Below are 13899 nucleotides of genomic sequence, written 5' to 3'. Positions count from 1 at the left end.
TATATTGTTCATATTATAGTATGTATATAATATATATATTTAGATAGACTATTTTGTTATAATACAAATATGTGTATAAAATGTAATATATGTATGTGTAGTATAATATTTATTTGCACATATTAGTATATATAGATTTTATTTGTATAAGTTGTGTATATTTATCTATATTGTACCATACTACTAAAGTCTATAAGATACACTTATGCTCTAAACTCCTAGAAATTAAAGCTCAAAAAAATGTCAGGATAGCCATTCCATGAAAATGCATATTGCAAAGCATAATGTACCACCAAAAAAAAGAATTACTACATTATACAATTAGTCATTTTATTCTTGGGATTTATTTAACGTGCCCTTAATCTCTATTTAGGCTCAAAGTATTTTGTTTCTCTCGAAAAATATATGTAATGATCAGTACTGCACCCTCTCTCTCTCTCTCTGAAAATCATGCCTCAATAGGCTTGTATAAATAGCATGAAACCTCGGTTTAAAGAGGTAACTTGGCTAAACAATAAAATTTTCTACAATTGACTGAGTATCGATCAAAATATATATACATATATTAAGTGTGACCTTCTTCCGTGACAACAACCCCCACGTGCTCTTTGATCAAGTCTTAAATATTGTTCTAATGTTTGTATATATAACTTATATTGTTTGGACTATTTTATAGTTTTTTTATATAGACACCAAGCTAGACGTGGAAGCTGTTTTTCAGGCCAATATTGACAATATTAGGGAGGTCGATCCTTCTGACCCAAGTCCTGAAATGCAAGCTAGCGACCCAAACCCTCAAGAAACTTCCATCACGATACAGCCTTAAGACAGCCTGGCCTATTCCGACGGCAAGATCATGAAGTTCACCAAATTTTGATTTCAACCAATGCTTTGATTGGCTGTTATCACTTTAATTAAGATTGCGATGTTATTGTCAGTCAAATCATTCTGTATTAATATTGTTTGGCAATTTACCAATATATATTTTCTTCTTGCGTCTAATTATGAAAACGGTTCATTGCATTTTTTTTTTCTCAAATTATTGGTAATTTGGTCAAGTAATATGGGCAAATAATATGAAAAGTTTCGTATGAGATTAAAAACCAATGTTTGATTGGCTGTTATCACTTTAATTAAGATTGCGATGTTATTGTCAGTCAAATCATTCAGTATTAATATTGTTTGGCAATTTACCAATATATATTTTCTCTTGCGTCTAATTATGAAAACGGTCCATTGCATTTTTTTTTCTCAAATTATTAGTAATTTGGTCAAGTAATATGGGCAAATAATATGAAAAGTTTCATATGAGATTAAAATCCATTTGTTTGGATAGATGGATTCGAGGTGAACTCGATCATATTACCTTTAGTAATTTGGATAAGTAATTATTGTACATTCCAATTGGTCTAATTCAGCGGGCAAATCTAACATTATAATAGCTACTTTTATATTTATTCACCATGTTTTAGGGTGTGTTTGGCAATGCGATTTTATCAACAAAAAATATGATTTTAAATCAAATCCCAGAAAATGAATTGTTTGGAATTGCATTTGAAAAAAAAAAAAAAAAAAAAAAAAAATTGTGATTTGAAAATGTGTATTTTCTACTTTTTCAAATCACAAGTAAGGATTTGCTTTTTTGAAAACATACAATTTTAAAAGCTAAATGTAATTTTAAACGTGAAACTGCAATTTTGCCAAACACTTAATTGTGTTTTTAAAAAATAACATTTTAAAATTTCACTTTTTAAAATTGCAAATCCAAACGGACACTTAATTTCCTTCTGCCCTTTCTATATGTAATTTTTTTTTTTTTTTATTAGCACCCGGTGAGAAGAGGTAATAAAAAGAGAGAGAAGATGGAGAAGAGTACATAAGCTATATATATATTGTTTACCTAAAAGTACTTGCTAATAAAAAAGCAAAATGCGTTTTAGATAAGAAGACAAGACCATTATTTTATCATTATTATATGTTTTAGGGGTTGTTTGTTAACGACTTTGTACAACTTTTTTTAAAAAAAAAAATAATAATAATAATGATTGGTATAAAAAAGTTAAAAAAAAAAAAGTACAAAAAAGTGGAGAAGTTTTGTTTTTAGTTATTTTTTTTATTTGAATGGTAGTAAAAAATAAATGATGTAATGTGAAAAATGAAAATATTTAATGTTGATTTTTTTTGGAAAAATGAAGGGAATAGTGTTTATGGATGGGGAGGTCGTTAACAAACAACTCTTTAAAATTAATGTAACTTTTAAAATTATTATTATATCAAAATTTAATAATAATCCATCCCAACTCAACATTCATAGACAAAAGGATGGAATATTGTGATGTTACTCTTTACAGCATTTGGAGATCGAGATGCTCTAAGGGATGATCCGGCAAAGAAGATATGCCTACCTTGTTGGCATTATTCATTTTTCATCTTCTTTGGATCTACCACTCACATAAAGTCGTCAGTCATAATCCAACGGCCTTGAATGAATCTTGTGCTGATTAATAATAATAAACAACCTACTAATTTCGGTTTGACCAGGGAAATTAAACAGGCCACCCGTTTTCTTTAGAAATTCCACACCTTTGCAGCCTCCACCCACCACTTCTCTCCTAATCTCTTTCTTCCAAATTAACCTATCATGTTTGTTTGTTTGTGTGAATTCGAAATCCATCAAACAAGTGGATTTTGAAAATATGTGGGATGCCGTAAATGGGCAAAATGGCGACGCTTGTTGTTTGGAAACGTTTTAAAGATAGAAGAAACTTTCTCACGAAAAAAAAAAAGAAAAAAAAAGTTGACATTTATAAAGCCCAACTCTAGTATGAAATTGTATGTATACTTTAGTACGGTACAAAGTACATTATGCATACAAGTGTGGGATAGTAGGTTGTAGAGTACTTGGGGCCAAAGGGAAATATTTTCTCTAAAATTTCTAAACTGCATTGTATTTTAGAGAAATATTTATTGTAACTCTTGGGTACTTAATTTTCTTGAATTTTTATTGCTTTTGTAATCGACCTTTAAAGTTCGAAAAAAGTTTTAAATAAGTGTATCAAAACTTTAAAAAGCTTGGAATGCCATCTTTCTGCCTCTTATAGGATTTAACAGAAAATTCTATCAAATGAATGACATTAAAATTAACTATACAAAATTTTTAAATTTCAAGGAATGATTGTGAAAACTATGAAATTTGATAAATATTAAGCAGCGTTTGCTTTGTTTTATCATTCTTTTCTAAGAAAAGGGTAACTTCTCTCTTCATAGGTGAATGATTTAGCAGACCTGGAATGGCCGTCGACTTTCTTTCATAGGTGGATGAGGGTGCGCCATGCTTTCTCAGAATTCTTTATGGATGGGCCTAAACCCGAACCAAAACTGCAAAAACGGGTTTCCATTTTATCAAACCCGGGTCTGGAGACTCCAGTTCTTCCAGTTCGGCCTCATCCACCTCTCCAAGCCGTAAACTCACATAGGCCAGCAACGCCCAGAACCGGAACCGGTCGGGCCGGGTTTCATGGAAAATTTTAGTTGGCTAAAATCTTCTTGGGATTCTGTAGTGTTGTTTTTGTTTGTAAAAGGGTGGTTTCTGCAGTAACAGTTTCCTTTTTCTCTGTTCTGTTTGTTTAGTTTGAATAGGTGATGATCAATTTCGTGTAATTTTCTGGAGAAAAAAGAAAGAACTTTTAAAAACAGTTAGTTGTGACGCTTAGGGTCGTTTGCATTTGTGATTTTAAAAAGTGCGATTTAAAAATAAAAATTTGAAAACGTAACTTTTAAAACGATGGCAAAATCGTAGTTTGACCTTTAAAATCGCAGTCTAACCTTTAAAATTCTATATTATGAAAAAAAAACAAAAAACCTTCTTACCTATGATTTGATATGTATTTTCAAATCACAATTTTTAAAAACACAATCCCAAACAATTAGATACATTACACTACAGTTTTTTACAATTAACCTATTTTTATGTCATTCTTCCAAAAATATCAATATTCTTTTTTAAAAAATTAAAATTAATTAGAAAAACTAAAATAAAAAATCAAACAAATTCTTTCTATACTAATCCAACCTTACTCTATGTATTTTAGTATTTAATCAAAATTTTAATTTTTTTTTTTGTCTGAACTCATTTATTTATTTTTATTTTTAAAGAGGATTGTGGTATTTTTAGAAGAATGACAAAAAAATGGTATAATTGCAACAAAACTGTAGTTTGATGTATTTAAGTGCATGTCACACCGATTAGACAGTTAATTCGCATAACTTTTTTAAAAGTAGAAGATAGTTGAAAGTTTTAAGTATATTTAACCCAAAACATATTAATGACTTTGGCTATTTTTACATGTTCTAAACTTTTGGTGACGGTCTCATCCGGGACAACAACGTACAATGCTTGTATAGTTTATATTGTTTGGACTATTTTATAATTTTTTTTTTTTTATAAACACGAAGACGTGGGAGCTATTTATGTTTTCTAGCCATTAATATATATTGACAATCTGAGGGAGGTCCTTCTAACCCAAGTCCTCAATTAATTCAAGTGACCCAATCTCTCAAGAAACCAAGGAACTTCTATGACAGGCTGATAGAATTGCAAATGTTTAGACAGCCCTATTGCGACAGCAAGATTATGAAGTTGACTAAAATTTGATTTCAATCTTTGCTATGATTGGCTGTTATCACTTTAACTAAGGTTGTGATGTTATTGTAGCTACATTCAATATTGTTTGGCAATCTCACAACATTTATCTTCTTTTAGTGTCTACTTAATTTGGATGAGGATAAGGATCTAACATAATTTTTTTATTCTTAATAATAAGTTAGGCAGGTAATATGATAGGTTACATCAAGTAGAGTAAAGCTATATATCATCATTTTATTTTTTAGAATTGATATGATTTTTAAAATCATAATTTCATTAAAATTCAATGGTAATTTAATAAATGAAGATTTTAAATGTCATATCAATTTTGACTATATACTCGGTCCTATATGAAGTTGTGAATAATTTGAAACAAGAGTTATTCTCAATAGTTTGTAGTTTTGGGCAGTCAAGCATGTAAAGAGGGACGCGAATGAAGCAGCTTATTGTTTAGCAAAACTAGCTCTTGGACATTCTATAGAACAAGTCTGGATGGAGGATAGTCTCATGTGCATCCAGAATATTGTACTTGCTGAGCAAAAATATTTGGTCTAATTTCTGTAAGACAAACTCTCTCTCTCTCTATATATATATATATAATCTCATTGTCCCCCTCTCATCCTCCAAAGTTAATGTGGTGTAGTCTTCTAACCAAAAAATTAATTTTCATGTATCAAATACTACAGACCATGCCACATTAGGTTTAGGGATGAAAGCGGAATAATGGGGTAATGTATAGCATTACTCTCATATAAGACCTATATGTCTGGATAAGCAGTCTAATAGTCCAAAATTTATTTGAATATCTAAATTTCATATGAACTCTCTCACATTATCTTACAAGATAATTGCTGAGGATCCACCCAGTCTAATTTAGTGGCCAAAAATCGCTAATATTTATTCAACATGTTTTAATCTCCTTCCAACCTCTATATAATAATAGCAAATTCTCTTCATCTACCTCCAGCCACCTCTATATATATATTAAAGCCAAACAATTTATATTACAAACAAATTCGTTGTCAATTTGTCATATACCTGCCCTTACACGACTCCCTCAATCTCATTCTTCAATTTTCTCAACCATCTAAACAAGATCATCATCTTCTCCTCCAAGGCTCCATGGGCAACCTTCTCAACAAGAACAACTTCTCCAAAGTTGACGGCGGCGACGACGCGCTGAACGCACAACCTGATCAAGCACCGGAACGCCACCGCCACCGGAATCCATCCGACGAGCAAATGATTGTTCCATCGCTAGTAAGAAGAGATCATCTGCTTCGAAAAAACGCAGGCGACATGTGTGACATCTGTTATAGAATTCATCGGAAGGCGGCTGGGAAAGCAGTTGATCCGAGGTTGCTGACCGTGCTAGAATTTTTCCGACAACTCTACGTGCGGCGACGGGAAGTGTTCGAGACAAGTTTTCCGGATCTTCACAGCGAGTTTGATGAGATATTTAAGAAGCATGGCGCGAAGTTGTCCCAAGCAAAATCATCCGGTCGTCAAGGGAAAGTGAAAAGTGTACAGAGGAGCTCGAGCGTTGGATCGTCGCGCGAGATATCCGGGGATGATTTGAAGCTCGAAAGGTTTAAGGTAAAGACTGTAGTTGTCGGTGGTGATGTTAAAGAAGGTGGCAAAGAAGGTCAGGGTGATAAAAAGTAAGGGAAATAGATATGGTCAGCGTGAGAAAAATAATGTGTAGAATATTCTTTGCTTCAGAAGATATATATATATATATCATGGGATTTCAGTAAATTCATCTGCAGTGCAATTTGGGTGGATTAAATATTTTTGGTTATTTGTTTGTACGGGCTATATATATATATATATATATATATATATATATATATAGAGAGAGAGAGAGAGAGAGAGAGAGAGAGCATTGATTTGTTTCATTTCATGCCCCCAACAATTGGGTGTTTACTTTATATATGTTAAATATATTATTGAAGAGAATTCTTATGTGCTTTTTTGGTGTTCTTATCGTATCTTCCGGATTTTATATTGATATTATTTTTTAAAAACCAAGTGAAAGACATAAGGGCCACTTTGCTTTTTTAAAAAATAATATCCACCTACGACTAAAGGACACAAGGAGAACACTAGGAGAGCACCTAACATTTTCCTTTATTGAATATATTGGAGAGCAGAAGAAGGAGAGAGAGAGAAGAGAAAGAAAGCGGAAGCATGGACTACATTGTATCAAATAGTTATTGAGTAATATTATATAGACCTCTATTTACAGAGAACCTACAAGTAATAAGCAAGAAATCCTATGCTAATTAAGGTAGGAAATATGATGCAGACCAAAAAGGTGTTTTTGGACTTGGTGTCCGGATAGGCTTTCCTCATGTCCGAACACGGCTGCGATCTTGGAGTTACTAAAGTTAGTGTCCAGACAGGGCCCTTGGAGTGTCCGGACAAGATGGCAAAATGACTTTTCTATGTTATTTTTATGCACATTTTGTTTACACGTCTGGACACGGGGTATGTCATGTTCGGACACCCTTCGTAGATTTACAATTCCAACTTTAATTCGTATTTTCATTTAGGTTTAAGGTTTGGAGGTCTATAAATACATGTTTTATAGCCCTAAGAATGTAGTTTTGGATTATTATTGAGTTTGTTTAATAAGAATTACTCAGAGCTGAGTTTCTTCTTTGTTTTTCTTCAAAACCTAGATAGTATCTAACTTTTCAAGAAGATTTTTTAGATCCTTTGATAGAATCAAGATCTAGAAATACCTATCCGCTGTTTAATGTTGTTATCCGCTGCAACCCACTAAATCACGTTGCATCAGAATAACTCCTAGAGAATAATATAAAATATTATATATATATATATATATATATATATATATATATATATATATAGATGAATGAATGAATTTTTTATGACCACAAACACAGAAAACACAACATGATTTACAATGATTTACACAGAAAACACAAAAGGCTGGAACAAACTTTACAAATGGAACAAAACAACAATAAAAAAACCTAAACACATCCTATCTACCCCATAAACAAATCAAAATACAATGATAATAACCCAACAGATCGAATATTTGTTAAGAGTATATTTCCATATATTTGTGATTACAATCAAATGGTTACAATTGCATATCGATCAAATCCTTGTGATTATATTGATTATCAAATCCTTATTATTAATAATCAAATCTATGTGATTTGATTATTTTATTTGTCGTGTATTCACCTATTCTATTTTTCTTATAAGTGGGAATGATTTGTATTCTAAAATCAATCAAGTGAATAAGTGTATAATGTAGTCTTATGGTTTTATTGTGGGGATGTAGGTCATAGACAAAACTACTAAAATTTTTGTGTTTATTTTATTATATTGCAGTTTGTTTTTATTTTTTCCATTAGATTAAAACATAACATTATGTACCAATATACGCCAATTATTACATATCTCTACATTCAAATCATTTTTCCTTACCTTTAATTCGGCTTCTCACTTCCCATATAATCCCTGCAGCAGCCTCTTCTATGATTTTTGTTGATTTCCATGCCGGATATCATTTCTCAGCCTCCAAAAAAGATACACAGCAGAACTCCAAGCTAACATATATGCAGACAATGGCCGTACTTTTGTTTTTCCAATCCTACAGGAGGATCAGTGATTAGGCAATTTCCAATGGAGGATGAGGAAGGACATAGCGATTTACTCATAGTAGGAACCACCTCCTGGCCAAAAGGAGTACGGGTTCCGCCACTCTTCTTGGCCACCGAAGTGGTTCGAAACCAACCCCGTGGTTATAAATAAAAACTACGGTTGTGTTTAGTATGTGAAATAATTATTTCATTAAAAAAAGTGGTAACTTCATTTTAAATTCCTAAATTACCACACAATTTAACATACCCTCGAGCCTTAAAACCTTTTAATTTTGACCCCTGAACTTTCAATTACAATCAATTTACCCACTCCATATATCAATTACTTGGAAAAAGAAATTAACTATGTTTTGGCCACACGGTGAAAGAGAAAAAAGAGAGACCAACCACTGTTTGCTCCAGGAAAAAAAAAATGTTCATCCCCTTTTTTTTTTTTTTCATTTGAAAATAATCTCTTTTGTGTGATAATAAGATTTAACTTAATTTATTGAGATTTTAGATTTTGAGTAATTTTCTTTTCACTATTTTGTATTCTATCTGTAATAATGACTTGAGTTTTTGCGTGTAATCTTTTTTTATTATCTTTTTTACCATAATAATGACTTTTGGCACAACAAGTAGTTATATACGTTGAATGAGTATCGTAGTTCATGCACTTTCTTTTGTTTTAACCAATTCATGTTGTCATGAATAAACTAGACCCAACCCAAAGCACATATTTCACTGAACCGGCTTATTGATTTATTGATTGGTTGAATCTAGTTCAAGTTTCAACCTGATTCAACCAATTAGTAGAATTAAGGGATCATTCAGAGTGAAAATAAGACGAAATTAGGGTTTAATGAATTGAATTGACCGACCATATCTGATCATTTTAAAAGAATGCAATTATTAATTAACATATATAAGAAAAGAAATGTTCTTTGAGTGAAGCTTTGAGTGAAGTATCTGGTATATATATATATATCACTTTAATATATATCATATTGATCAGCTTAAATGAGTTCTAATTAATGTCTTATGGGTGGGACAATTCACAATAGGGTTCATACCCCTAAGCTTTTTTTTCTTTTGGTTGGAAGAAGCTTGCCCTTTAGAATGATGCTGCCAATAATTTATTTATGAGAAAACCCCTTTTTTAATAATTAAAAAAAAAATTATCTTTAACAGCTAATACACGGCCTTCGATCTGGCTAAACACAGATCTATTTACTCTTTTCATTAGCACGCCTAGTGGCTGAAGTGTCTTATATCTTAAAAAATAAAAAATCTATATATCACCCCCATTTTCTTCTCTCATCTCCCAATCCTATGTGATTACAACCCCAAAAAATCAAACTTCGTGCACTTAATGCTAGGATCGGAGGACCACGCCACATAGGATTAGGGCAACAAAATTTTCTCCAGTTTATTTGAATTTGAGGAGTATTTTTGTATTTTTACTTTTGGAATAGACAAAAATACGCTTCCAATATAACTAACTGAATATTCTCCAATTCATTTGAACTAGAGAAGTTCGGGATGTATAGCATTATTCAAAAAAAAAAAAAACACATCATCAATAGAGAGGGAGAGTAATGATCGATGTACATGCATCACCCCATTATCTTTCAAAGCCTATGTCGCGTAGTTCTTTCCCACCAAAAAATCAATCTTCATATGCTAAATGATGTGCAACACCGCATCACATTGACTTTAAGGGAATAAGAGGAAATGGGAGAGGGGTGATGTATTGATGTATAGCAATATATATATATATAATACCCTTCCTTCAGATTTTGGTAAGAGGAAGGGATATGTCACTTGAATTTTGAAGGTGATTATTACTTATTTGTCGATAACTGACACAATCTATGTTGAAGACTTGGCTTGTTTTTTTCTTTCTTCAAACTTGGAGATGTTATTATGAAAAAAAAAAAAAAAAAAAAAAAGGGAGAAAGTGTTATTTAGCAAAAGTGAGATTCTCTCTCTCTAATATACTTAATAATAAAAATTATAAAGTATGTTTCATACTTAATTTATTATGTAGTATACATAGTGATTGACCAAAATTTCATCAGGCAAAAAATAGGTTGCAAATTAAGTCTCACAAGCTAAGTATCGTCGCGCAACATTTTTCTGTAGAAAGAGAGAAAAATATTGTTTCATCTCCGCCCTACTGATTGCTTTTTGGTTTAATTTTTTTTTTTTTTTTAATTTTATAACAATGGGTCTTCTCTATTCATTTTATAAAAATAGGGCATGTTACTCTAACAAAACAATATCATAGATATAATGAGAAATTTCTTTCGTCCAAATTTGATCTATGCTTTGTTTAACTCTTTGAATGTCACTGTCCTAATCAGTTTCCAAATATGCACCATATTTTGGCGAATTACGTCTCTGGCCACTGCTGGGTCCATTGTAACTTTCTCAACTATACAATAATTTTCTGGTTTTTTCTATCTCCGCTACAAGTGCTTTTGCAAATACAATCCCCTTCGCTGCCTCTACCATAAGTGACAATTTTGCCTCTACCATAAGCGATGATTCTTCCATATGTCTGATAATTCCTTCGTCATCGATCAATAATTTGCTCTCAATAAAGAAATAGAGAGAAAACAAAAGGCAAATGGGAGATCTATAATCGTTACTCTTAAGGTTTTGTGTAAACAAATCCTTAGAAAACGACTAAAGGAAATCAAAACTAAAAACAAAAAGAAAAAAAAAAAAAAAAAACACTCCTCCCCATAGATCGCTGCTGAAGGCAAATTTAGAGAGAAGACAAACGGTAACAGAACTTGAACATCAGCAAACTCATTACTATATATATATATATATATATATATATATATATATAAGAAGAGTTAAAGATAGGGGTTTTTCTTGATGTTTGCTTTTTGAATGAACAAGCTGCTGAGAAGATTATAATATATAGTCTCTGACTCTCTGCCCTAAGCTAAGATTGTTCTCTTCCTTTTTGGTAATTATTGGTTGTTGCTTTTTTGAACAATTTAGTAATTTACTACAGGGAACATGGTGAAACTAATTAAAGAAAAGCGTTATCAAAGCCAAACAAAGCTTTATATTGCATGCCTCTTTTTTCTTTTTTCTTTTCTGTTTTTTACTTTTTCTTTCAATGATATGTATTTTTTATTACCTCCAAATGAAGTCGATAGAGGAATGAAATCACCTTTTAGCATAACTTGTAAGTACAATCTACACCACTTCTTTCTATTTTGAGCATTGTACCTATTGCTTTTGCCAAACAAGAAAGAAAAAGTAAAAGAGAACAAAAATAAAATCACGATGTGATACTTTATCTACACCAATCTACGTGCTTTTCCAAAATAAGAAAGAAAGAAAAAGTAAAAGAGAAAGAAAAAAAAAAAATCATGGTGAGATATCAGATAAGATATGTTGCGTGGAAAATGAGTGTTAGAAGATCTTGTGTGTTCTCAAATTTGATTAGATTTTAAAATCACTATTGAATTTGAAAATATCGTTATTGAATTTTGATAAATCGGTAATTTTAAAAGTCACCTCACATGTAGGAGTATACAAGGAGGACTATAATCCTTTTAGAACGAAACTGATGAAATGCTTTTGTCCCGGAAGAAACAGAAAGAGATAAAGATGATTGAACGAATGATTTTTAACATTTATAGATTTGTGAACTCATGTGTGTCTCATACAAATCCAATGGTAAATTAATCCATTTAATATACGAACATGGTTGAAAGAATAATTTTTACCGTTTAGCAGTTTTTATAAATATTTCATTAACTCTGATTTTTAATTTACTGTTGGAAATCAGTAGTAACTTTTACGCAAAAGAGAAGGAATATTAAATTTTAGCTCTGAAATTTTTGGATGTTGTGAGAATGACGATATTGAAAGCATATGCGTTTTGTGATTGTTGTGTTAGAGAGAGAGAGAGAGAGAGCATAGTATATATATATATATAAGTAGGAGTACTGCGAGAAGAGATCGAGGAAACAATATTTTAGTGAGAAAGTGAAAGATTTGCTATCAGCATGCATGGCATTTAAGAGGTGCTCCAAGAGTATAAGCATTCTTTAAAGCAAAATTTGCAGGTTCTTTCTTCCATCGTTTCACTTTATTTTGTTATTCATCATAAAGTTTGCTGAATTATTTTTTTTTATGACAAATACAAATGTTGCCTTTATTTAGACTTTGATGTAGGTGATCAGTTTAGTCCTACACTTTTTTATTTGAATGATTTTAGTTTGAAGAATGAGTTTGATGATATGGTATGCTAAATTCTCAACTAATAGCACCAATAAAATAAGGGAGGTCAAGCTTAAAGTATCCTGCTGAGGGTTCAGCGGGAGTCGATCACTCTGATGCTTAAATCAGAATTTATTTTGATGATTGAAAAAAAATATATCATCCAAAGTTTAAGAAGAAAGTGTTTGACTAAAACTGAACATATCTTTCAATTTGACCCAATTCCCTTCTCTTTTATGGTGTGTTTTCCAACGAGTTGTTGGTTAGAGGAGAGGTTCATGGGCTAACGGGTTTAATTATGTGGGCCCCTCCCTTATTCACACATTCCTGAGCCACTGAGAATAATGAAATGTCAAATAATACGAATGATAGGGACTAAGATATAGTAGATACGGCTTCTTTTTAAACTTTTTGTGCGTTACCTTTTCGATCGGGCTAGGTCCATGGATCCTCCTGTCTAGCTATGGATACGAAAGTGTTTCTTAGAAGAAATGGATGGGAAGTAGCAACTTATGATAGTGGTAATAGAAGGAGAGAGCGTAGGAAAATAATTTCTTATTTTGTAATGTAAATTTAGAGGAAAGGAATAAATAGTGTCATTTTACCATTACCATTATTGATGGTGTGATGGAAAATCATATGCATTTTACATGGGACACATGATTAGATATATATTAGATTTTATAAAACAATTAGCAAAATGTTTGATTTGTCATAAATGTAATGTGCAAGGACTAAAAATTGTTAAAAATTTAAAGTTTAGGGACTAAATTGCAAGGACTACATTGAAATTTTGTATAAAATATGACTCAATCATAAATACAAGCCACCCCATTTGTCAGAAATACATTTGCAACACTGGGTTTCTAAAATATTTATATACCTCAACTATTTACAAGGTGAAAATTGTGTAAATTATCTACTGTCGTAGAAATTTAAATTAATAGAAAATAGTGAATTTAATTATTAAATTAATATTTTAAAACACTCTCATGTATCTATAAACTCAAACTTTTTCTTAATAGAGCCTTTCACTATCAATGATTTTGATCTTTTTAAAAAATATTTAAGAATTAAAAACCAGATTTTCTGTTTTATTACCTCATTAATTCTTCTAAAGACAATAACTGTCTGAAAAAAATTATTATTATTTTATTTCTCTCTTAGGTTCAAAACAATGTCTCAAACTTGATTGAGTTGTGGGCAGGGCGGAACTACCCTGAGCTTGGGGGACTCAAGCCCCCCACAAGCCAAGGGGTGGTCCCAAAAAAATTTTAAAAAATACATTTAAAAATTAAATTTTGCCTTACACCCCCAAATTTTTTTAAAAAAAAATTTTGCCTCCCAAACTAAATATTCTAAATCCACCCCTAGTTGTGG

General features: G+C 31.4%; 1 protein-coding gene across 1 annotated transcript; it reads left to right on the top strand.

Moving 5' to 3' along the window:
- The first annotated feature begins 5128 nt into the window (after window positions 1–5128).
- Window positions 5129–6335, top strand: LOC132174782 (uncharacterized). Its single transcript, XM_059586461.2, has 2 exons — window positions 5129–5205; window positions 5763–6335. The coding sequence occupies exon 2, from the start codon at window positions 5768–5770 to the stop codon at window positions 6308–6310; it is 543 nt and encodes a 180-aa protein (XP_059442444.2). The 5' UTR covers window positions 5129–5205; window positions 5763–5767; the 3' UTR covers window positions 6311–6335.
- The last annotated feature ends 7564 nt before the right edge of the window (window positions 6336–13899 follow it).

This window comes from Corylus avellana, chromosome 2 (assembly GCF_965113065.1).
Source record: "Corylus avellana chromosome 2, dhCorAvel1.hap1.2, whole genome shotgun sequence".
NCBI classification, from domain to species: domain Eukaryota; kingdom Viridiplantae; phylum Streptophyta; class Magnoliopsida; order Fagales; family Betulaceae; genus Corylus; species Corylus avellana.
The sequence above is the reverse complement of the archived record's forward strand: the minus strand, read 5'-3'. Positions and strand labels throughout refer to the sequence as shown.

Bases quoted from the DNA above. Each gene is read 5' to 3' on its own strand.
- LOC132174782 (XM_059586461.2), top strand. From the start codon at position 5,768: ATGGGCAACCTTCTCAACAAGAACAACTTCTCCAAAGTTGACGGCGGC.